This window comes from Amblyomma americanum, chromosome 4 (genome assembly GCF_052857255.1).
Source record: "Amblyomma americanum isolate KBUSLIRL-KWMA chromosome 4, ASM5285725v1, whole genome shotgun sequence".
NCBI lineage: Eukaryota > Metazoa > Arthropoda > Arachnida > Ixodida > Ixodidae > Amblyomma > Amblyomma americanum.
In genome coordinates, this window is record NC_135500.1 from 190915093 (window position 1) to 190941485 (window position 26393).

General features: G+C 48.6%; 1 protein-coding gene across 1 annotated transcript in view; it reads left to right on the plus strand.

Moving 5' to 3' along the window:
- Positions 1 to 832: 832 nt before the first annotated feature.
- LOC144128883 (putative fatty acyl-CoA reductase CG5065) overlaps positions 833 to 26393 on the plus strand; it is a 41247-nt gene continuing 15686 nt past the window's right edge. The window contains exons 1-5 of the mRNA XM_077662658.1: positions 833 to 1676; positions 15114 to 15230; positions 23784 to 23959; positions 24847 to 24919; positions 25523 to 25629. Coding sequence (XP_077518784.1) covers positions 1578 to 1676; positions 15114 to 15230; positions 23784 to 23959; positions 24847 to 24919; positions 25523 to 25629 — 572 coding nt within the window. The 5' untranslated portion in view covers positions 833 to 1577. The remainder of the gene's footprint in view (positions 1677 to 15113; positions 15231 to 23783; positions 23960 to 24846; positions 24920 to 25522; positions 25630 to 26393) is intronic.

Below are 26393 nucleotides of genomic sequence, written 5' to 3' on the forward strand. Positions count from 1 at the left end.
GATCAAACCCGCGTACACCATTGTAATGAATGCTTGAAATAAAGCCGACTGCACCGTGCTGTACAACAAAGTCCGGGTGCTGCGCCACGTCAGAGCACGTTAAGAACCCCAGGCGGTCTAAATTAATCAGGAACCCTCTACTACGACGTCCCTCATAGCCTGAGTCGCTTCGGAACGCTAAAACCCCACAATCCACAATCCACACTGTGCTGCCCGTTCCTTCTATTGTCTCATCTTACTCCGGTTTCGCCCCCCCCCCCCCCCCCCCCAAATATGCGACACCAATTCAACCCCCAACATAAACCGCACCGCTGATGCCAACACAGTTCTCGAGTGTTCGACCAGACACTACCCTCCGGGTCAGCACGCGAATACGTTCAAGGGGATGCAAACACGGGAGTCCAGGCTGACCTGTTGACAGGCTGACCTGTTGCCATTCAGGCCCTGCCGCGTGGCTGCGACACCTTGAACTTGAGTCTGGCGCTGTGATGCTGCGCGCGAATATGCGTCTTGTTTGTACTTCCTCGGGCCCGACATAATCCGGGGGATCATTTACCGCCTCTGGCGTCCGCGTGGCATTCAGGGAAGGCCGCAGCGCCTCTCCTCATGGTTTATTAATAGCAGAGAAGGTGGCATATTATTCAAGCGACCGCACATACGCCACTTCTTCGCTTGCATCGTCTTCTCGTTGCAAAGTGCGTTCTTGGTCGTCGCCACCGCGGCACAGCTGCTGCTGTCGTCCTCCCCCTCGCCCGCTGGCGGGGGTGTCGCCCCTCGGTGTCCCTCTCCCGCCAGGCCTGTCTGTCAGCCGCACGAAGCGACACATGGCCGCACTCGCAGGCCGCCTGCGGAATTTCGGTGTCCCGGCAAAAAGGCGCGAGCGACGATCGCAATCTGCGATAGAAGAGAGTGCGCGGTGACCGGCCCGCTGCCCAGATAACGGCTGCAGTGGGTCACTCGTGTTGCTTCCCCCCCCTACACACCTTCCGCCGTGACAGTGCACCGACGACGGGCGAGCGCGCGTTCTTCTCCCGGCGTTGTGCGCACCGCGCGGCAGCCGCTGTCTGGCGAAGTGTGCATAGAGTGCACTGCGGCGGCGACCGCCATCAGTCGCCTCCTCTCTGCGCGCGGTTGGAAGAGCAGCGGCGGCGGCGGCCAGAAGGCTATCGCGACGTTTCCCTCCTCCTCCTGTGCCGCGGCGCGGGTGTCCTTCGGTGAGCCGCGGAAGTTCGACCCCTTTCCGAACAACCGAAACCGTCGCCAGCCCTCCCAAGGCGATCGCCGGGTGAACCGTCTGACGTCACCGCTGTGCAAGGTTCTTGCCGGCCTACCGGGATACTGCCACTCATTCAAGAGTCGGCCCGCAGTCGAGCCGCACGGTCTTTCTCGGCGCACACCCACAGCGTGCGGTGCTCGACGGCCTCTTGTCGTCCTCTGAGTACTCAGACGCCTTCCTTAGACGTCGTCGTCTTCCTCCGCCCACCACCGAGCGGCCCTCCGCGGGACTCCAACGCCCTCGCGCGCACCATCGGCAGGCGTCGTCCGGCGACACGCAGGCTTCTGCACCTGGTGCGGCCATGAGTTCCGTGATGTCGAGTCCTGCTCGACCGGACATGCGAGAGTTCTTCGGCGGCAAGAATGTGCTCCTCACTGGCGCCACGGGATTTCTGGGAAAGGTAGGCACACTCCGAGCGCATTTTGCCGCCCAGTCCACCGCCCGTCGTTCAGCAGCGATGCCGTGTTGTTCGACCGATGTCGCAGTCCCTCGTGTCATCGGCAGGCGCAGTGCGTGGCATGTCGAACGTGTGCTTTGCCATCTGCGGCCAACTAGCGTGGTGCTCGACTTTGGCGATAGTTGCTAGTTACTTGTCGTTGTTGAGCTTCGTAATTCGCAGCGTACGTACGGACGGATTCAACCAAGAGCAATTTTTGTTCAGCGCTATTGTTAAGAAGCTTGGACAAAGAATATCTAAACGCGCATTCGCTTTAGTTACGAAACGTCTCACCGAGTTGGCCCCGCAACTAGCTGGACATTCGATCGCGCTGCGCCTCAGCTGCGACGACAGCCGCAGGCTCTAGTAAAGCCAGGATGTGCCTGGCAAGACAAAAATGTATTGTGAGCTCGTAATTAGCACGCAAATGCATAAAGCCTCTATTTAGAGTATTTTCACCGCTCCTTCCGCGCGGACGCGTTCATTCTCCCTATTCCGAAAGACTGCAGGCAGATCATTGTTTTTTTTTTCTCCTGCCCACTCAATGTTCCGAAGAGGCAGTGTTAGCAATAAGTTTGTACGAAGTGCCTATTGCGATTTCGCCCATATACCTGCAGAGTTGTTGGTGGCGCGAACTGGTCTTAACTAACGTGAATTGTTTGCCCGCGCATAGTAGATATGCATCAAAAAACCGCTACGAATCTAAACTGTTTGCAACTCAAGCGCCTTTTTCTTGCTAAGTCGTACAATTGTCGCAGCGTGGATGTCACCTTCAGGCTATTGCTAGATGGCAATGACTGGCCGAAACGTCCACGGCATGTGGCAGCATTCCGTCAAAATAACAATCTGCTCAGATCTTACCCATGGAACTTTTTGACTAGCGTGAGAAAAAGGAAAGGGGGGGAGGGGGTATTTGCGCTTTCTTGTCGGCCGTGGTTCTTTTATCACCGTCTCTTTGCAGAGTAGATACTCGCGCGAACCGGTTTCAACCGGTTCTATACACTTGTTATTTATTATGCAGCTTCAGAAAGCGTGCGAACTTTCATAAGGAACTCATATGAAGGCACGCGTTCGATCAAGACAATCTGATATATTTTAATAAATCAAGCAGAAGCACGTTGAAAAGTCAAGCACGCACACGGGTGCGGATATGTTGCACGAGCACGATGTCAAAAAATAAAAAGGCGGAGGGGGGGGGGGGGGGGGGGGCTTATCAGCAGTTTTTTCTACGCGTTATCTTGATCTAAGTGAACGTTAATGCGCGGTTTTGTTGAGTGCAGTGCTGTCAGAGCCACCCTAGCGGATTACCACGCATCCAGCTGGGTGCATTAGCATCACGTGCGTTGTTGCAGCGAGATCGACAGTATTTCGCACCCATCCGTTTATCTGGCCTCCCGCATATCCTCTCATACCTTCGGACTTCGGCTCTTAATGTCGCGTTAACGACTGCGTTTGACCGAGGCTGCAGTGTTCGCCCATATTTCAGCTGTATAACCGAGGTCACAGACACATGCTCTTTATATGCAGGTGATAGTATCAGGTGAGGGCCGTCTGGGTCAATCTCGTGATGGCCACAGATTAAAGCAGTGTAAAAGAAAACATTCGATTTTCGCGCAGCCAGCATTTACTTCTCCAGCATATAAGCTAAGCACACGTTTGCGTATCTAGACAGCGTTCCTCTGAAGCAATAAAAAATGAACATGCCTTAGTACTTTTTTCGAGTATCGTGCAGCAGTAGAAATAAATTTGGTCTCCGAGTTGCGAACCACTGTTTCTTTTTTTTTACATTGCTAGCACCTGAGGGGAATTTTATTTGCACAGTTGTGGGCCATATCTCTTCCTTTGTCGTTAAGGGGGGACACTGTGGACGAAAATGAGTTGACCTGTATCAGTTGGCTACCGCCTTAGTGTCACAAAAGACCACTCTTAACGAAAGCATAGCTTTTTATAAGCTAGAAAACACTAAAAACCGAAATCGGCCATCACAGGCATATTTCGTAAGCGAAATGCGTGCGTTGACACCGATTTTCTTCACTTATCTCTGAGGCTATGCTCTACCGCCATTCGCTTCAAAACGATGGCAACTCGGCCTTTTCGATAACGACGTCGCGAGTTTGAGTCGATCGGAGGAAAGATATTTAAATACAATTTTCTCGACGATGAGTGCTCAATTCTTTGGCTGCCGGACAAACGTTAAAATAGCGAGAAAGAGTCAAAGAAACGATTATCACCGAGAACAATAGTTGGATGGAGTTGATCTGGGTGTTCATTTATTCTCTTCTTGTTTCTTTTGGAACAAGTCCACGTATCGCGCGGAAGGTTTCATAACCTTCGTATCGCTTCCGTCTATAGACTACCACCACAATCTGTGGTGCACGACAGCCGATGAATTATGCCGCCCGTGTATACTGTGCTTGAGGCCGCTTATCCGAGGGATGCAGAAGAACTTCCGAGGGGGTTTTAGTGTTGTAGCACTGCTAGGCGCATTTTCCGATTTAGGGCACGCGTACTACGTACGTGTCTGAAGCCTGCCTTGTGGCAGGCGTTCCACCTGCCCACCGGGTTGTGGCAAACCTGCCAGGTATGCATACCTGGCAGGCCTAACCTGGTGAAGGCCTTCAAGGTAAAGGCTTTTAGATCAAGTGAAGGACTTTCGGTCAGAGTCCTTTAGAGTGAAGACCTATAAGTCCTTTAGGCCAAAAGCCTTTATGGCAAAGACCTTTAGGTCAATTGACTTCAGCACGTAAGGACCTTTTGTGCCCACCGTAACGTGCTAATGCACGGTATTCCGCGCATATCCATCCTAAACCGTGCGCTATTTTTTCCCAAGCCGTCCGCTTAGTCAGCCGTGGACTGCTAGCCACCTAGCACGGATCGTCTGCATTCTGCCTTTTCTGACGAATTAAATGTTTTGCAATCCAATCTCCCAAACCAAGGAGGAGTAACGCAAGAGGAGGAGGATCTCAACCTCATGCGGCGCGTGGTGGCGGCTTTGTAAACTAGGGGCGCGTGTGCCAGAATCCTGGCCATGTCGTCGCCTGCGCTTCACCTTGAGTGGATTCGCGGCCTTCGGTTGCTCCTTGTCACAGCGGCGAGAGGAAAAGCAGTTCATCTGTTCCCGCTCGTAATTCTTCCGAGCGTACGATTTCAGCGCAGACGACTGGCACATGTTGTAGGCAATAGTATACTGTAGGCGGATCAGATAAGTCTGCGGATCGTTTAGAGTGGCATTATGCTATGGCAACCTAATGGTCTATCTCGCTGTCTGTCCGTTTTTACCTGCCGCGGTGGCTCAGTGGCTTAGTTATGCTGCTTTTTATATGTTTCGGTATCGAATCTCAGATGCGGCGGCCGCATTTTGATGGGGGCGATCGAAATGCAATTTAACAGCCGTGTTTTGTCTTGTGCCAGTGCAGGTTGAAGCGCTCCAGGGCGGTTCTAAATCTATTCAGAGCCGTCCAGTAGGGTGTTCCTCATATATTCCGCGTGCAGCTTAGGGACGTTAACCGCCATATATCAAGTCATGTTTGCGCGCTTGTTTGGTTCAGATAAAACACTGAGCAAGCAGATTTCATCTTTGTTCAGAAGCAGCGTGGGAGCTTTCGGCGACCTCCGGACAGCTCAAATTGCAATGCGTCGTCACGCTTGAGGGGTGTGCCCTATTTTAGCGCCGCGTGTGTGTACTTTGTATCAAAATCGGCGGGGAGACTTGTGCTAATTCCCCTGTTGGCATTAATCGTAAGCTTCTGAGAAAGACGATGAAAGTCTAGGATGGCTTTACTGTGATGCTATAGTGGCATTGCAGCGACTGGAACAAAGTATGTTTCCGCCTCTCAAAACTGAATTCTTTTTCGAATGTTCCGTTAATGCAGCGTGGTCGCAAATATTAGTTGTAAGTATTCAAATGCCCACGCAGTGTTAAAAAAGAACTATATTCTGGTTAACATTCGCGCACACTTATTGCTCAAGCTGAGGCTGCCGCGCACAAAAGCGCTCGTTTACCTCCCCCGACGCGCGAGGCCTGCAGCACCGTTACCTAACGTAACTATCATAGATCAGCAGTGCTAATTTTTTGCTGCAGCTCGCCAATGTGTTCGTCATTCGTGTTTTGTTACCAACAGAATTAATGAACGAATCGATTTCTAGTAAAGTAGACACACAGTTCTCGTTTTGCGTGTTCATCTCTTCCCTGCAAACAACACTGCGTGGAAGCCATGTTCCCGCCTTTCTTCGAAATTCATTACGAGCGTGATATACCGCAGCGGTGGCCAATTGGTTGAGCATCCTCTTCGCATGCGGGAGGTGCGGGGTTCGATCCCCAGTGCCGCCGGGTACCCACCGGTGATACAATGGGTACAAACTTTCTCCTGGCCTGGTGTTCGGCTTATCTAGGGTGAAATGCTCGGCAAATGGGTATTTGACCCCACCTTGAGAAAATGCAAAATACCTTTGCCATGGCGCTCTTTGGCCACAGATGACCTTGCGCCATAAAAATCCATAATCATCATCATTACGAGCGTGACATCGTGCTCGCTGTGTTGGCGGCTGGCCAACGTTCGAGGCCGCCGAGGGGGCAATCATTCGTTTTGCGCTTTGCTCGCGGAGTAAACAAGTTCCACGCCGTCAACGCACAAAGCAGACTCCATAAAGCAACGAAAGAGGCCGCGTAAAGTATTCTCGCGAGGCTCAAAATAGCAGCGTCTTGTTTACGAGAATGCCTCGATCGTGAGGCAGACAACACCCGCACTACGCAAGCTCGGCCAGTTTGCGCTGTTGTCGACGCTCCTTGCACCGAAATTCAACCGCCGCCCGAAGCAGGGAGCATGGGCAGCTGACATCCCGCACAGTGTGCGGGTGGCTACTCAAACAACAAAAGTCAGGAAATGGGGGCGCAAGCACAGAAAGAGCGTCGGCGTGATGCGAGCGCGCGAATGACGTAATCGTGCCTTCACGCTCGATAATTACTTTGTACGCAGGTCAACGTCATCTTATAAACGACGCCGGCAATTAATTGGTTCCTGGCAGCCATTCAAGACAAAAAATAAAACACGATAAATGTTTTTTTTGTGTTGCCGGTTGGAGGCCTAATTACGAGAACTATCCAAATCTGTAATCACCGTTCGTAGCCCCCATCCATTAAGTACCATCGTCATTAGAATTAATTGCTGCCGTGATATTTGGCAGATGCTTAGAAAAAGAATTACGCCTCCAAATGAGTCATGCACTCAGGCGTTCGTGTTGATTTTTCGGCCCCGGGCGTGTGTGCCTTTTTGCGTCAGAACCCCTTTTCCATCACCATTCCTTTTGACAGCGCAATCCAATCTATTTCCAAGTTTTTTACACGCGCAGTTCTCTCCACGCAAGGCTTGCTTGTGTCCGTGCAGGTGGGCACCGTGTTTCAATTGGTTTCATCTGGCACACAGAGCCACTTTTAACATGCCGAACGGTGACTCAGTAGCTCGCCTGTTAGCCTGTCGTGCTTAAAATATGGTGCGATGGCAATGATGCTTTGTTTATTAGGCGTCACGTGCTTTGCGGTCGGTGTAACTGGCTTCTTAACACATTTCTTCGAGAAAAAAAAATTCCGTGTGTTATCTTTTCAATTTCCTCGTGGAAAGCTAGCTTTTGGCGAACTTTCTTCTTTACATGTATACTTTCCATGGAAAGTTGGGGGCCGGGGGGGGGGGGGGGGGGGGGTTCAGTGCTTATCATCGTGGCTGATGAAATTAACATTCCCCTGCGGCTACGAAATGCGCACTGTGTATCTGCACTTGCGTAGGCGGCGAACGCGAATTCGTGCCTCAGATCCCCCCTTTACAAAGCAGCCCATAACAAGGAAGAATTCGGCACACTAGAGCGGGCCGAGTTGTCTGCAGACGCCCCTCGGCAGTCTAGAGACGTGCACTCTCTCCTATCTGTTCGTCGGGCTGTCATCTTCACGTGCCACCGCCCGGGACAGCTGCAAGCGAGCGCAATAAATCATGTATCGTTAGCGCGCCGATTCGACGCAGTAACTTTTCCATACACAAAAGAGGTTGTCACGCACAACATTCCTCGAAGCGTCTTCCAGCCAAGGTGTCCGTCTTTTTAAGGCCACGGCTTGCCAAACATGACGTACCCTAGCTAATAGGTAATTTTGGAATAGGGGGACCCTAGCGATTGGGGGGATAGGGTAACAGCGGGGCCGCCAATGCGCATGCGCACACTCTAAACACGAATAGGCCTATATGGGAGTAAAAACGGAGTAAGCTGTCCTCTAGCGCGTTCCCTTTTCTAAAAGGATGTGCGAGAAGACAGCTTTTTACTTTTTTCTGTTTAGAGTGCAGAACAATAACCTAAGGAACGGTTTTGTTCTGCGCATGCGCACTGGCGCCCTGCTGTTCCCCTACTTCCCTAATCGATTGGGCTGCGCTATTCTAAAACTCCCTAATGTCGGGAATGGATATATTTGAAAGGACGCTCGAAAGTGCCGTTAAGACAGGGGTCCTACGCTTGCGCGGCCTCTGGCCATTTTCAAAATTTTGCGCGGTCGCTGAAGCCCTTCTGGTTATGATAGAAAAAAAAAAAACAATTTTTATCTCTTTAGAAACTGAAATGCATTTACTTTTAGTGGTATACGTTGTTAATAGCAATTTCTGTTGACACGTGGGGTGAGCAAAAAAACTTATTGAATAAAAGAATCCTTTTGTTAGACTTGCCTGCTTGCGTGCAGTGTTTAGGGAAAAATACTACACTAAAGAGAGGGTTGTTCCTGCAGCGTTTAAATGGAATGTTATTGTCGGCAACAGAAAAGCGACTTCAACTCAAGTGGATAGTTATTTCGATCGGGTGCTCGGAAAAAGATAAAAAATGACGAAAATGACTCATATTAGAGGCTCAGTCCGTTCCGTTCTAATTGGCAAAACGCAATCATATATCGCACATTTGTGATTCGTACATATTTCGTTATGTACGGGAAATTTGTTTGACCTGCGCTGAGTAGTTTTGTAGTTTTCGTTATGCGAAGTTACCCGTTATTACGAAAACGCGACCCACGGGGGTCTGGACAAAGAGTGCCCGGACCTCGTTGGGTCGGAGCTAAAATTTGTTTCTCTGTCATAAGCGGAAGGGCCACAGCGATCGCGCAAACATTGTGGTTGGTTGAAAAGCATTTCGAGAGCTTTTTGTTTCAGCATCATTGGAGACAAAACACCTAACTCGTGCTCTCATAGAATCAAGACAACGCTAGACCTTAACCAGTTGAAACAAAAAGCTGGTTTCCCAGGAGGGTTACTCTTCATGAGGTCACACTCATTCACATTCATGGCATAAATATTGTGAAATACGGTCTCCGTAGACAATGAAAAAACATTTAATTATTTGTAAACAAGCCTGGTAATGCATGTTCTAAGCAACAAAGGTGACCTAAAAATACGCAGAATCCTGCTTGAAAGCAGAGAGAAGACACCAATTTAAAGAGATGTTGGACAAATAGACCCATTCTTGTCGCTGTCGTTTCGTGCATGGCTAAAAAGTATATCCAGGACGTCAGATTAGAATTATTTGCACGAAGTAACGAGAAATTTCTTATAAACCTTTAACCCTTTGAAGATTTTGTCTTAGCCTGTATGTAGCTGAAGGGATGAATTAAAGGGTATGATTGTGGACATTGTGAGGTAAAGTGTAATTGGTTGGTCTGAAAACTGGTGCGTATAAAGTAAAGCAATTATTTTAATGAATGAGCGACAATTTACGACAGTAAGGCATTGGAAGTAGCCAAGGAATAATCACGCATACAGGCCAACTAATCACGGAAGGTGCAGCTTGCAGGGAAGTCATTGGGAGGCAAAGGAAAAGGAGGCCGAGTGCTCTTGCTGTCTTCCAATCTGCGCATAACACCTCAGTCACAGTCCTGGAAAAGAAAACAATTAACCGTCCCGCCTGTAATTAGCTTGAAGGCTAACAAAAAGGCTAGACAACAATACTAAGGAAAATGATCGGTGTAACATTGATTGTCCTTCGTGTCTTTCTCTTTGTGTCCCCTGTCGCAGCGCATTCGAAAGTTTTCAAAGATGTACCAACTAGCTCAATTGCCCGTGTTACTCTCGCAGGAAAAAGAAATCGGCGATTGTTAGAGAACAAACTCTAGTTGAGGAAACTTAAGCTGCTCAGGACGTGTAACCCGTAGCCTCTGGGACACCGGCTGAATGCAAAGAAAAAAAGAACGTAGTCGTATGGGAAAGGAAGAGTCGGACTGAGATGCGAGTTTAGAAAACTATTCAACATTTTCTCCTTTAAAATTACAATTGATTCCTGATCAGTTTTGTAGTGATCCTAGAGGCCGACAGTTTTTTTTTCTTTCTGTGATATTTGTACTCCTGTACACGTATAGTCTTCAGCATTACGAGAGGGAACAAATGTTCTGCACAAATTGCAAGTTTTCTGTTCATTTCTGCACTAAATTTAAGAACTACTTTTGGATATTATACGGAAAGAGGAAAACTATTCGGAAAAAAGAAAAAGTTGAGCTTTTCACACATAATTATGAGTAATAAATAAATGAAATGGTTAAACTCACTGTTCCTTCTTATATTGCCCGCGGCTGTACTTTTCACACATTTATATTTCTCGGCACATGTTATATAGCGCGAATATCGCCTTAATTTAGATGCGCGCGCACACACACACGCAAAAGAAGAAAAAAAGAAACTCGATTCGATTTTTCTTTCCCACCTCTTGTATATCTTGCGAATGTTAATGAATGTACGTTTTACTAATTAAAAATGGCAAAAAATGGGGCGAAGAGGTAGCAGCAACAGTCTCAACGCAGCCTATACGAGACCGCCCTCTCTTAAGCCAGATAACCACACTTTTACATGCAAATGTCTTATATACGGGCCTGAATGCGAAACGAACAATTATCAGGGTATAATACATTTCTTGTGGCGTATGATCGGCAGTTTTGGGGAGCTCGGTCTTTTTCACTTTCACATCTTTTCGATGGAGGCGAAATTCTAGAGGCCTGTGTACTGTGCGATGTCATCATCATCCTTACTACACCCACTGCATGGCAAATGCCTCTCCCATGTATCTCCAATTAACCCTGTCCTTTGCCAGCTGCATCCACCCTTTGCCTGCAAACTTCTTGATCTCATCCGCCCACCTAACCTTCTGCCGCCCCCTGCTACGCTTACTTTCTCTTGGAATCCACTCCGTTACCCTTAAGGACCAGCGGTTATCTTGCCTTCGCATTACATGCCCTGCCCAAGCCCATTTATTCCTCCTGGTTTAGACTAGGATGTCATTAACGCGTGTTTGTTCCCTCACCCAGTCTGCCCGCTTTCGGTCTCTTAACGTTACACCTATCATTTTTCTTTCCATGGCTCGCTGCGTTGTCCTTAACTTAAGCTGAACTCTTTTTGTTAGCCTCCACGTTTCTGCCCCGTAGGTGAGTACCGGTAAGATTATGCTGTTGTACACTTTCCTCTTGAGGGAAATTGGTAAACTGCCACTCATGATCTGCGAGAATTTGCCATATGCGCTCCACCCCATTCTTATCCTTCTAGTTATCTCCCTCTCATGATCCGGATCAGCTGTCACTACCTGCCCTAAGTAGACGTATTCCGGCACAATTTCTAGGCTCTCGCTGCCAATTGTGAACTGTTGTTCCCTTGCTAGGCTGTTGAACATTACCTTGGTTTTCTGCATGTTAATTTTTAGACCCATCGTTCTGCTCTGCCCGTCATTCGTGCGATTTCAGTGCACGTTACAGAACCCCAGGTGGTCGAAATTTTCGCAGCCCTTCACTACAGCTTCCCTCATAGTCTGGGTCGCAGTGGGACGTTAAGCCCCCATAAACCAAACCATAAACCAAACTTTCACACCTGTGATCACTAGATATTAGAAACTCCTGTATCTTCTGCCGAGGTGCCAAGCCTAGTTTTAGGTGTCTTCTCCTTATTTGGCACTGACAGTGAACCCCTGATTAGGTTTGGCCTTGTTTCATTCCTTTATCTGGATTATCTGGGGCAAGTTTTTTATCTTTGTGTATCTCGTCACAATCAATAATCGTAATGCGCATGTAACATGCAATAATTCATGCCTTCAGGACTGAGGCCATGACCAAGCCCTGACACGGGCCTCATTCCCCACTCGAAAGTAAGGAGTTATCAATTAGGTTTCTGGGCAGCCAGTCTCCCCGTTTCATCTTCTCATCTCCTGCTTTTATATTCCTCGTCCTACGCATTTGTCTCTGTGTATACGGCACCATCTTCAAATCATTACCCTATTCGGACAAAATACATTAGCCAAAGCGCTCTCGTGCCAATATCTCCTTGCGCCATTAGGATCGAATCGTCACTATCATGAATATATATATATATATATATATATATATATATATATATCGCCTTTTCTTATGTGCGCATTCCAAGTTGTCCGCTCTATCGTTCAGTGGATCAGTTAACCGTCTCAGTGATGTCACGAGTGCTGTCAGAATTTTCTGTTCGCTGTTGTACGTACACCACTGGTCAAGTCCCAAATCAGCCGCAAACGATTTGGGCAGTCGGGCAGCTGCCATTGGTGCCAAGCACCAGGCGTGCTTTTTCCGGGCGTCAGGTGGGTGGCTGGGAAGCTGTTTCTTTCTGCGCACTTCAACAGCTATTCGGACTGTATATTGTCTGAAATTGTTTGAATGCGTTCGCCTGCTATGTGCGCTCTTGACAGTCAACCCGCAAAAATTGAGAATATGCTTGGCGCACAGCACGCTGCTTCGGAAAAGTTTGTAAACATTCAACGCGTTTACACAGATACAAATTCCTGGCTCTAATCGTAGATTACTGAAACGGATTGATCCCGGGCGCGGCGGTCGCAATTCGATGGAGGCGAAATGCTAGGTTGAGAGGCCCGTGTGCTGTGCGATGTCAGTGCAATTCCAGGAACCCCAGTTGCTCGAAATTATCTGGGGCCCTCCCATACGGCGTCCCTCATAGCCTGAGCCGCTTCGGGACGTAAAGCCCCGTAACCTATAACTATAACCACAATGCCTGCAAGGCGAAGGCCAGCTATTGTGGCAGTTCACAACAGCTTCTATACTAGCCCTTTTTATTACGTTTGTCTCTACAAGTATTTTCTTGACATTTTGTGCATTTTCTTTGCTTTTTTTAAGTGTGCTTGCGCAGACTCGCAGACTCGTAGGTTTGCATTCAGTTATGCACCGATACCTTCCGGCTTGTTCAAGATTGTCTAGCAGGCAAGGTATATTACCTCTCAGAAAAAAAAAATCAGATACACGTAGTTGCCTCATGGATTGGCAATGCACCAACTTTAGAAGCTGTTGATGCCTTTAGCGGAAGTGAGGTCAGTTCCTGTCTAGTGACGTCACTTCTCTTTAGGCAGTGGGTGATTTTTATGATCGAAGAGTCATTCTTTTTTTTTCCCCGCTGAGGCTTTTAGTGCTATCGTTGCAAAACTAGTAGTAGTAAAGCAAAAGCCGGTCACCAGGTAATGCCACCTGCGAACAGCAGTAAAAGAGGCTGCTAGAACTTTTTAATTAAATGTAAACATTATGCAAGCTTGCGGTTGTATCAGTCTATTCCACACTATTTCCTGACTTGCGTAAGAGAAGCTGCAACATCCAAAATGTTATTTACTTGGAAATCGGGTGAGTACAGTACTGTTGGGCAGATCGCCAAGTTGATGCTCGTTTCGCGGTATGACGCAAAGCAGCAACCGTTGCGCCGCACGGTGCATGGATTAACCGGCCGTGCATCTTAAAACAGTCGCCCGGCCACGAATAGAATCGTCAAGTGGCACGGCTTCAGCGCGAAAGGAGAATAAATAAATAAAAATAAAATAAACGCATTCCCAAAATGTAAATGTCCGATCTGATTAAAAAAATAAATGCTCGAATACTTTGATAAGGGTCACGCTTGCAGAAATTTTATGCAACGGTACCCAGAAAAGAGACACGTTTTGTGCGTCAAAGCCGGCCGTCATTGCTTGATTGGCCGAGTCTTTCTCTTAGCACCTTGTTTTTTTTTCCATAACTTGTGGTCATCAGTTCAATGAAATGCAGTTCAACTGAAAATACGCAACGAATATGTACTAGAAAATTTTTTATCCCTTAGCATTACCACTTATTGAGATGTTAGAGCAGTGTGGTCAATGCTTTTCGTCCTCTTACTACATACTCATAAAGGGCCTCAGAAAGGGGTGTTTGAGCTTAGCTTTAAAATGCTCGCACTATGTAGAGTACAGGCCACCGAGCGTCCATGCCGCGTACGAGACCTCAAAAGCGAGCGGGAAACTCACAATACATATTTAAAAATTCCCGCTTTCGCACCACGCGGCGACGCGCGGTGCCGGCCTTTCGCGCGAAAACCTGCCATACGACGTCAAGTCGTGCAAGTGACGTCACCAGCCGGGGGTTATCATTGGTTCACCACGGCCGCGGCCTACGCGAGCGCCGCAGCCGGCGGAGGAGAGGGAAAGGCGCGAAGACGCGGAAGTTCACATTTTGTCTCCATATAAGTCAGCTTCCACAAAATGCATTAAAAAATTCTTGCTGGAGGATATGAAGCGGCGACCTTTAACATCCCAGTCATATCGCAACTTTATTGAGAGCCCCTTTCTGGGGCCCTTTAATCGTTTAATCTTCGTCTACACTAATTTTTTTTACGTATTTATCTGGTTACTCCACTCTAGCAGTCCAGAAGGCGCTACTGTAGTGTTGTTGCAGTGCACTGACAACCACTCCTAAAATTTCACTACCATAAACCATACCATACTTCATTACTGCGTTGTGAAAGAACAATTGTCATTCATATACTATAATGAAGCGAAAAGAGAAACAGCGTGCATTATTTGTTCCCTCTGTAAGGCTGCTGACAAAATGCTCTTAACTGCAATGACACACCCCAGACGCTAAGTGTATGCGGATTCATTAAGTGCTCATACGCCTCTGCTCACCTATTCGAGATTGTACCACAATTTAATGGAGAGGCTGAACGCAGTTGCTTTACGAGTAATACTTTGGGTGATGTCGTCAGCATGACACTGCCAATCCTGCAGCCTTGATCCCAAATTTAAAGGTAGTTCCGAGCTGCAAACTTGGGATGCTTTGTTGTGGAGTATATATCAGGGCATTCCGCCTATGATGGATTGAAGATATGATTTATACTAGGCGGTCTTGTCTTCTGGCGTGTAGTGTCGAGTGGTTTGCTATAATAGTCGTCGGTGTGAGCTTACCACCTGCTTAAACTTGTTTCGAGGGTTTACCCTTGTTGCGCAGAAGCGCGCGCGGGGGGGGGGGGGGGGGGGGGGGGGGGGGGGATCTCAGCGCGCTTTTCAGCTATGGCGTTGACTGTGTGGTCCCAGAGTTTAGTGTGGGGATATATGTGCCTCTTCTATCTCTCGTCGCAGGTATTGTTGGAAAAGATACTCCGTTCCTGCCCCGACGTTGGCTCGATCTACCTGATCGTGCGTGGCAAGAGGGGACTCCGCGCCGATGACCGCATTGCGGACATCCTCAAAATGCAGGTTAGTCCTTCGCAGCCGCTCCAGAATGGGGCTTCACAGGTCTACGTTTACTGAGTGGTGAAAATTGCATCTTTTTTTTTTCTTATGCAGCACCTTTTTTATTCTTGTGCAGCACCCTTATGTGCCGCTAAAGACCTTCATGTCCAAGCCACGTCACCTACACGCGACATTTCTGTCCACTCGATATACCGCATGATAGCTTTCGCCGCTAATGGCAACCCAGCACAATCGCTCTTTTATGCGCGTTGTAACGGCTAGCCTTAGCTTTCACGAAGTCTGGCTTGTTGTAGATTACTTTAGCATTTGTCCCGCAGCGACTTCGAGAGCGCATGCTTCTCCACGTGGTATCGCAATGACTGGTCATCCTATCACCTCATCACTACAGCCAATTTCACTTCGTTTCATGACAGGGGTGAACCATCGACAAACAGCGTCTGGCCAGCGATCACTGGTGTACTGTGCCGATGAGGGGGCCGCTGCTCATGGGGCCCCGGACTATAGGCTACACATAAAGGGGGGTTAAGCCTCGCTGTCTATCACCAACACACTATATTCGCTATACTACCGTTGAACCTCGTTATAACAATGCTGAAGAGGTCCGGTGATTACTTCGTTGCAGCCCGTGTTGACCGAGCTTCCAAGGGAATTTTCATTCCTTCGTTATATCCATTATTTCGATATAAACGATTTCGTTATAACGAGCTTCGACTAATAAGATGTGCCCCGCAACTCGCCTCCACAGTTCAGCGAGTGCGCCGCATCAACGCGCCCCGCAGCAGAGCCTTCGGCCGTGCGCTTGTTTTGTCCCCCCACCATCCCCTTTTATTTTTCCACGTGGCAGACAACGGCGCCACGAGCGCCCGCCACGAACTCGCGATTGTAAACAAACTGAACGGACCTAGAGAGAGTGGTCATCCGAGGCAGCCGCCGCCGCGGTGAGTCCGTTTGGGAACATGACGCCTCCTCCTCCTCCTCACTGGCGTCGGCCGACCTTGGCCAAGGTTGCGGCGGGAGCGAACTGCGGAAGCGGCGGCAGGTTGGGCGGTGGGCGAACGCGGCGGACCTTGCGGCCCCCTTTCAGGGCCGTGTCAGGGCCGGCCGGCTGACGGCGGCTGCAGACGCCGGCGAGCCGCGCCGGTCTGTTGGTATGTTTGTCTCTCGGCCGGCGTGACCGAGAAAATCCCCTCGAACGCGCTCCGCCGCGTCACCCCCCATGAAGGGCGAGTCCGGTGGAGGCGGCGGTGTCTTGAGGCCGCATCCGCTACTGGAAAGTTCCGCGGCCTGGGGCGATCGGCCGCCAAGTGTCGGGAACAGCAGCGATACCACGGCAGCGCACAATGCTGCATTGCAAGGACGACGTTATCAATTACACTCTGGAAGGTCTCGCCGCGAAAGTGCAGTGAAGGCTTCGGGAACGCGTTTGTAATAAAGCCCTGCTGCGATCGTTCTATACGCGATAGGTTGATACATTTCGGTTGGTTAAGCGGTTGGTCACTAGAGGCACATTTGCTCGATGGATGTCGTGGATAGGCGACTGCCATCGACGCATTAGTTGAGCATATTTGAAGACCGCGAAGAAACGACGACTAAGCTCAGCGCACGTTAAGGATCCCCAGGTGGTCGAAATTATTCCGGAGCCCTCCACTACGGCACCTCTTTATTCTTTCACTCCCTCCTTTATCCCTTCCCTTACGGCGCGGTTCAGGTGTACAACGATATATGAGACAGATACTGCGCCGTTTCCTTTCCCCAAAAACCAATTATTATTATTATTATTATTATTATTATTATTATTATTATTATTATTATTATTATTATTATTATTATTATTATTATTATTATTATTATTATTATTATTAAGCAGGAAACACGCACACAAACGGAGCGCTCACTATGAACGGAACTGTTATTAGGAAAGGCTCGTGGTCATAAAGCCTTCAAACCCAGCGGTGCAGTCGTTCTCCAACTCGCCCTGTTTTCGGTTCTAGTTAAGTGCATTATTTGATGCACACATTCGGTGCATTTGCTTCCACGTGGATGGGCGCGGCGTAGACGTGTGCCTTCCAGTGTCCGAGATGCAGTGCGAGGTTCTGTGTGTACAGAAATAAAAAACATTCCAAGAAGAATTGAAGTCATGTGCTTCAAATGTGTAGTTGCGTTTGCTGGCGTTAAGCGCAGGCAGCAATCTATTCGGCGTGTCCACTGCTTGGTCCGCCCTAGTTCCAGCCACTGCATGCGACTGCTCGAGTTAACTTCTAGGCGGAGCTCTTACTTCGATTCTAGAGTCACTGTTCGTGACTCTAAACGATGCACGTGACGGCTCTTTCACTGCCAGGCAAGCATTACAGACTCTGAAGGCAGCAAATGAACAATACATTCCATCGGTACTGAATTTGAACACGATTTATTGTAAGGGATAAAAAAAAAGACAAGCTTCCTAATCGCGTGGTTGCGCTCTATACGTTAAGGATACCACTTACTTTTACCCGCCGTGGTGGATGAGTGGTTAGAGCGCTCGGCTGCTGATCCGGAGGCCCCGGGCTCGAACCCGACCGCGGCGGCCGCGCTTCGATGGAGGCGAAACGCATAGGCACCCGTGTGCTGTGCGATATCAGTGCACGTTAAATATCCCCAGGTGGTCGAAATTATTCCGGAGCCCCTCCACTACGGCACCTCTCTTCCTTTCTTCTCTCAGTCCCTCCTTTATCCCTTCCCTTACGGCGCGGTTCAGTTGTCCGCCGAGGTCTGAGACAGACATTGCACCACTTCTTTCCCCAAAAACCATTCCAACTTTTTCCACTTGCTCGGAGAAATCGCGTGTAGTTTTTTTTTACTCCTATTCTTCAATCTGAATTTTGATGGAGGCGAAATTCTAGATGCCCGTGTGTTTTGCGATGTCAGTGCAAGTTAAAAAAGAAACCCAGGTGGTCGAAATTTCCGGAGCCCTTCACTACGGCGTCCCTCATAGTCTGAGTCGCTTTGTGACGTTGAACCCCCTATAAACCAAACTTCTTCGCGTGTCAAGTTACATGATGGGAGCAAAGCGCATCCCTTGGAAAGAGCGTTTTGTCTTCTTCGCCGCCGTGGTCGATCAACAAAGCGGCAGGCTCTGACGCCTCAAGCGCAGGTGTTGCCCCGCGTCTTTTCGTCACCCTGCGAAGGCGACACACGCCTACACCGCTACTACAGCCCGGCGTTTCTATTGACCAGTGCGAATCCTTCGGTTCACTGCAATCTAAGCTCGTCTGTCCACAACCCCATCGCTATGTTCTACTTTTTTGTTCGGTCTATCTGTCGCAGCCTTGCACCTAAAAAGGTAAAAAAAAAACTTGGGTGGGCGGTGACGTTGCGTTGGCACGATACGTGAGGTGCGACGGCCAGGTGCATTTCTTCATTCCCAGAGGCTGCCGAGTACGGGAAAGTGAATCGATGGCCTTGAGCGAGATGGCGTCACGCTATATATGTCGTGCGTTCCGGCTTGCCAACAAGCGTCGTTCACCAGGCACCCCGACATCACCCCCGATGTGGAGTTGTGTAAACGCGCAATCATATATGCGTGTGATCGGGTCGAGGATTGGCCGCGATCGACAGCAGGTGTGCGGTCTCGCTCTGGGGTTATCGTCGTTATGCGCGAAAACGCTCTCGGCACTGTTCTGCGATCGGACGAGAACCGGCGTATTCAGCATGGTATGGCCGATGGCATCGCGACGGAATCGCTACGAGTGATGTGTGTGACGGATGCGCTGCAGTGGAAACACTAGAACACCTGCTCCTTCACTGTGCCGCGTCCGCCGATGCTCGACGCGATATGCTCGCGGCCTATAGGGCGCAGGGCATACTACCAGACTCCATCAAGACGCTATTGTGGCCGCAGGACAGTGCGCGCACTCGTGAGCGAACTTTGGTGAGCCTCTGTGCATTCCTCGAACACACGATCTTGACGTCCCGTCTGTTCTCCGTCAGGTAGTTACACGCAGTGACCGAACGCTCCGCGAGGTCTACCTTGAACGATTAATAACTGGACGCCCCACTCCAGTTGTAACCATCACAGTGCTGTGCGCGTGTGGGATTTAATTCCTCTAAAATGAACTAATCACGCGCACAACCTGGACACATTTCTTATCGTGTAAATAGTTTGTACATATTACTTCTCCCCCTATCCTCTCTTCCTGTCCCCTCACCTCTTTCATTTCATTTCTCCATTCTGCCTGGTGTCCTTTATTTCCGCGGCCCCAGCTCAGGTGCTTCAGTATCGATGGCAGATGCCGGGGCTAGCAAAAATCTTTTCCTTCCTTTTTACTATTATTTTTAATAAAACCACTACCACCACCACTGTTCTGCAGCTATTCATTGCTCAAGTGGCTTGCAGTTATATAGTCGGCTCGAGCTTACTAGAATCCCAGGGGAGCAACGCGTTCTTATTTCCGTTGTCGGGTTTTTGAATTATTAGAAATGTGCAATACGCTGGAAGACTTGAGTTCTGATCTGTATTGTGTACGATAACAGGCGCAAGCTCTATTTTCTAGTCTTTATTCGGTTTGTATCTCTATTCGGTTTGTATCTTTATTCGGTTTGTATCAACAGTGCACACAGTTAATTAGTGACTTTTTGGTTTTGTCATTCATCGGCACTCTTCTTCACGCGTGAATCACCCGAGTCTATGGCTGTCACTTCCTATTTCACATCAAGATGGTCTTGCAGTTTCTCAGCAGAGACTTATACGTTGGCAGCAACGGACCTACAGTGCTGTTCGGAGCAAGTGCGTATGTACGCGGGTTAAAGTTGCACGGAACGCGCGGTTTATTCGCGTTCCGATTGTCGCCAGCCGACTGCGCTGCAAAACACTCGTCGCGCACAAAACTTCCTGAACGTCCGTTCGCGTTTCACCTTGCACTTTGAGCTCCCTACTACTGCGACATTAAATTCAGGGAGCGACTGCTAAGATATAAATGATGCCGGAAGGAAAATTTTATTTATTCCTTTTTCGGTTTCCGACCTAGCGGATGTTAAGATAAATGGTGCTTATAGGTTGACTAGATGCGTTCCCCCCGTTGCTCTTGGATAGCACGTTCGGTTTTCGCTGAGGTCGAGGAAAACAGCTCGCTCACCGGAGTCTCCTACGTCCTAATTATGAATCAAACCAAGGATAAGGCAGACATTCAGATAAACAAGCCAAACTCAGTCGCATCACCAGGAAGAAACCAAACTCGGTTTCACACGAAGGGAATGCGTGACAAAGATCAGGACGCTGTAAAATGTATTAACCAGCCTAACTATAGCCACCTAACTTAGTGTACGCGACTAGAGTCGGATACAACTCCAGAACGAAGCGGCTTTGGGGATTCCCCTAAACATTTTACCGACCCTCAAAGTAGGCCTTCCAGCCAATGGCGTAAACTGATTCTCATGACGTAATGGTTGATCTCCGTGGACCTGCTTGCGTGACATCATTTGGGTCGGCTGATGAAAGGGAATTAACCGCGGCGTCTTGAAAATCGGACGTCGCCATTGCCTGGAGGGCCTGCTTTGAGGGACGTCTGCCGCTTCGTTCTTGAGTTGTATCCGACTATAGTTATCGTGAAGGCAACATCGGCGTACATAGAAGTGTTAATTGAATTGAATTTTATTTGCATCACATCACATGACACTGGAAGCGCGAGGAAAAAGTCTCAGCGACAAATTGACAAAGCCCCACGCTCCCATAGCGGCATTACGCAACAGTGGCAAAACAGCGCAGTGGCAGAAAAAAACACATCAATGACAGTAATAACGCATTCACAAAGAATATAGGTACGCATACGGCGCAACATAGCCGCCGCGGTGGCTCAGTGGTTATGGCGCTAGGCTGCTGGCCCGAAAGATGCAGGTTCGATCCCGGCCGCGGCGGTCGAATTTCGATGGAGGCGAAATTCTAGAGGTCCGTGTACTGTGCGATGTGAATGCATGTCAAAGAACCCAGGGGGTCGAAATTTCCGGAGCCCTTGAGTGACTACGGCGTCCCTCGTAGCCTGAGTCGCTTTGAGACGCTACCCTCCCCCCTCCCCTCCCTCATAAACCATAAGCATACGGCGCAACAGAGCCAAACGTAAAGGCATAGGCAACACTTGGCAAATTACTGAAAGCAAATTGTGCACAAACAATTCAGAGATAATGCACATAACACAGTTCGAAAACAAACCGAACAAGACAGCATACGGTCTTTAAATCTCACTGTTTGCAGGAGTTAACTCCTAGTAATGGCACATATTGTTTTGAACCCAACTAAGTAACGTTGGCAGTCTGTTTTCTATCATTTGATGTTCATATGTAGTTTTATATGCTTTTGCTCGCCATGATTCGCTATATCGTATTATGTAGATATGGGGGCTGTTGATTGCAGACTGGCTAATGCTGCCAGAAAACCAGATTCGATATTCAAGTCTTGTTTGAGTGTCCTACAAATCCGGTAGTCACGTAGCTTTGCGACTGGCGTTACTTCGTATTTAATGAACAGTTCTTAGGTGTGGAAGCAGGTTGGTTCATTCTGAACGATTCGCAAAAACCTTTCTTGTAGCAACACATTTTCTTGAAAGTTTCATTGAGTTGTGGACTACCAAACTAAATGGCAGTATTTCATTCTAGAAGATAATAAGGTATTATAAATCAGCATCATTATCTTTTGCGGGAATGGGTATCGATGGCGGTAAACTAGTCCTTTTATCTGAGGTGGCAGGTCCGATTTCTCTCTATGACGGCGCGTTGTCCTCACAGCCGCTGTGGAAAGGTGTTCTAGAGGCGGATTGGCCTACTCCAAAAACTAGGCTTAAGTTCAGAGGCTGCTAAAGGCACCCATGCATGCATGCATGCTTTCTCCATCGTGTTCTTCGACAGCACGAAAGCGAATAACTGCAACAACTTCCTTGTGCATGGCGTTTCTTTTCCTCAACTACAATTGAGAGAAGAGCGCCAATACGGGCGAGTTTGCCTCGATAAACCTAGTAGTCAGTACGCGCCTTTCGTGCCTTATTTCTTGCGTTCCTCTAAGTAGCCCCTTTAATACTATTGACGGGGCCTCTTTCCTTGTGTGGACACACGTTTCGCTCGTCACTCGCTGGCACGAACGCCATCTCGCCCCTGCCGCTCTGTCATTTGCAGCCAACTGAAGTGTTTTCCTCTGGGGCTGACAGCGTGCTCCTCGAGCGTGGCTGACGTCAAGATCCCGCTTTACAATTCTATGGGAGGCTTTCGTCCGGCGTTGTAGCGTGCGTGAACGAGGATCTGCCGTGCGTCCACGCTAGATTAGACGCAATGCTGCGGCATCTAAACATCGCGAGGCATGCAACCAGCCGAGCATCTTGTTAAATGGCAAATAACACATCGATTTACGATGGTTTCGACAGCCGCTGTTGTCTAGACCCACCACACCGTAAGCTAACGGCGGCAGAGGCGAGGGAATGGCGACAACTACAGACGAACACCTTTCCTAACCTACACAAGTACCACATCATCTTCCCCGACATATATGACAGCATCTGCCCCTGGTGTGGCGGAATTCCAACAACATACCATGTAACCTGGGGCTGCTCCGGTCCCAAGCCCCCCGAACTAGACAAACATCACTCCGAGGAACAGTGGGAGTCTGCCCTGCTCAGCTCTGACTTGGCGACGCAGCGAAAGCTGATATCCCTAGCAAGAGCAACTGCGGTGGACATTGGGGTCCTGAAATAAGGACTCCACCCAAAATCTGTGTTTTCGCCTCTCTATCCTACCTTTTTTGGAATAAATGTTTTCTACTACTACTACTACTAGAGACAGCCCGGTGAAAGGATAGGATGGGGTCTCGAAACTTAGGAGAGAGAGGATGTAGATCTTGTTTCGCGCATTTTTTTTTTACTTGGACTTGGACCCGAACTAGCCGTTGGCTAAGGGTCCGAAAAAGTGTTTTCGTATTTTGTATAATAGAAATGTGAAATAAATTGAAACTGAATTGAATTAATATGTAGCGTGGTACGCGGGGCTGTCATGTAAAGTGTCACTGCTGCGTGTAAACATAGCAATTGCTTTATGTCGTACCCAGGAACGCTCCTTAACATGTGAAACAAATTACGTAGAGTTGCAAAGACCACTTGTTGATGGAACACCCTCTTAAGTGTCCGTCTGGTAGGCTTCCTGAAGAAACGTTCCCGTAGTTTACATTGCCAGGTTCTTAGCACCGCGCGGCCTCCGAGCTTAGTTGAAACGACGACGAACCGGCGGTTGGCTCGAGAGGTGCGCTGGGGCTACACGTGGCTATGGGATTAAAAGAGCGACCTCCTTGGGTCGTGACAATTGTGGAGGTGCGGAGTATTGATCCCCGTATCAATGGAACTCTGTGTTAGCGAATTTTCTTTTCCAACTTTCGAGCCAAAAACTATTAGAAGAGTCAACGTTTTGAAAAAGGGGTGATGGACAACGTACTGACAATGTACAAATGGTACAAGTGTGCCAACTCTTCAGTACCCCAGGATCGATAGTGTACACACGTGCTTTCGATGCATAGCCGCTGACTGAGTTATTCGGGGACGTTGCTCGCAGCTGTTCCAGAGGCTGAGGCAAGAGCGGCCACAGGCCTTTCAGAAGATCGTGGTTTTGGAGGGCGACCTGACTCTGCCCGACTTGGGCCTCAAGCCCAAGGACCGGCAGCTGCTGGTAGCCACAGTCAACGTGGTCATCCACTCCGCCGCCACCGTTAAGTTCGATGAGCCTATTAAGTGAGTAGTACCGTCCGCCCCCCCCCCTCCCCCCAACCCAGCCCAGCCGCAACATGACACTCCGTCGTGATGCTCTCGCTTCCTTACTTCTTTTTCCCTTTCCTTTGAGACCGCCGGACAGGCTTGAGCATGCGACGATGTGCGCGATAATGCTCACTCATTAAAGTAATATATTCTAGTATGCCCTATTATTGTACCCGGCGACACACGTCGAAAACTGTTCTAAAAGGGTTGCCTTCGGACGCCGGCGGAGGCAAAAAGAAAAAAAAGTGAGTCTGCAAAACATGCTTTTCAAAGCCTCGAATTCACTATGGGCTGAAATAAAACGCTATGCACAGCTAGAGTTGTAACTGCAACACACCAACAGATAGCAAAATTCCTTTCTTTGGTTTAACTCAGATGTAAGGAGATGCTGCAACACCAATGCCACACCTACTTATTACAGGCGTCTAAGCAAAACTATACTATACTACCGAGACAACGAACGCATAGTAACACGATAGTCCTCGTATCTGACGATACACATGGAGCACGGCTCCGTCAGTTTCCAGGGGGATTGGTCATACAAATCCGTGTAAAAGCATTCGGCGTGGTCGCTACTTTATTCCTTGTTCTGTGTATTCCGCCTCATGCATGCTTAACGGCCATTCCGCTTTTTTTTTTATGCGTATTCGGGGTTTCCCAAGTAAATACAGCACTTTGGACATTTCAATACTAAACAAAACTCGAAGACACTGGGAACGCAAGAAAGAATTCAATACCAAGCTTCAGAGTGGTGCTGGTGATGCTTTAAAGCCACAGCTCTTAGATCGGGGACAGCAGTGAAGGAAGCGATTTGTTTGTTATGCCCGCATTATCTGCTAAATGTTCATCATTGTCGCTTTCAGAAATGCTGTCAGAATGAATCTAAGTGGTACGAGAAGAATAGTCGAGCTTTGCAACGAGATGGAAGACTTGAAGGCAAGAATTTTTTTTCTCTTTCACCCTCCACTGTTTTCTTCTTTCTCTTCTTTTATCTTGCGTGAGTGCCCTGTGTAGCAGTTAGAAAGTATCTACAACTGAAACCACGTTATAGCTGCAGACACGGCCATGAGCTGAACAACTTTTGTAGGTGTCATGGCCATGATATACGACACTCCTTCGGAGAAGCTTTGCCTTGGCTATTAGTGATGTTTAAACTTGACTTAATGAACGTGATCACTTTTGAGAATCTTTGAAAGGAGTGTCGTTCATTGACACGAGCGTAGTTTTCTATACGAATTTACACAATTTTGTAGCAATGTTTATGCTTGAATTTATGTAATATTTTACTTTAAGAAGTAGGCGTATGGGTTCACATTCTCGCACTGGGACAGTGATTAATGTTAGCTATTTTCTCAGCTAATTTCTCCTGTTCCTCTGAGATAGCGTCATCGTTGCATAGGTATTGATCGTATGCGGTTCTATAGCGCATGAAACTCTCTAGCTGCATGTAAACGTCTCAGCCTGCCGTTCGTCCTATTCACATCTGCGTGAAAGACGCGCACATTTGAAATTGTCTTCTCTGTTCCGTTCCTTTCGCAGGTTCTTGTTCATGTTTCAACGTGTTACTGCAATTGCGACAGAGGAGAAATCAGGGAGGAAATTTACCCACCCATTCAGGATCCAGATCACATAATCAAAGTAGTTGAGTGAGTATGCGTCTCAAACTTTCCCCTTTATCAAACGATTTTAAAACATAGCCAGTTTGTCTGTTTCTCTTTGACACTCACAAATGTCTGTCGAGAAAACCATGGAATTTTTGCTACTTTTCTCCCCTTGTACGCACGCACGCATGCCGGCAGTGATTTACACCGGCAGTGTACAAATGAGCTTTGTGATTCGATAGCACCAACTAACTGGAAGCTTCTGGTTGCTTCTGAAGTTCGTTCGGTAACAGCTATGAAAATGAGTGAAATGCCGCTGCAAAAATAAAAAAGCTAGCAAATAGAGGGCTTACATAGGCTGGAAAAAAAGATGAAAGGTTGGTAACACACATGAACTAGCGGTTCATTTGAAACAACTTGTAAGGTGATATGTCGAACAGCGGAATGCCGTATTTCTTTTCCTTAACACTGTGCGTCGTGTGCGTTACATAAGAGGCTCTTGGCAAGAAAAGCGACGCGTATCAAGGACTTGAAAACGTTTGAACTGCCGAGCTTTCATGGGGCCCCGCGTAACGCATCATAACGGCACGGCGTTTTCGAGAGCCCTTCAAGAAGCCACCGAAATGCAAGAGTGTGCGAGAGTCGATGCTCCCACACGCAGACAATGGTCGCGCGTGACGTTCGGCCTGGCGCAGGGCAACCCATTTGTGCCGGCGTGGAAGACAGCGCGTGGGCCGCGACCGGCCATCCCCCCCCCCCCCCCCCCCTGAGCATTTGCACGCCCCTGCACCGATTACTCCAATCATGGG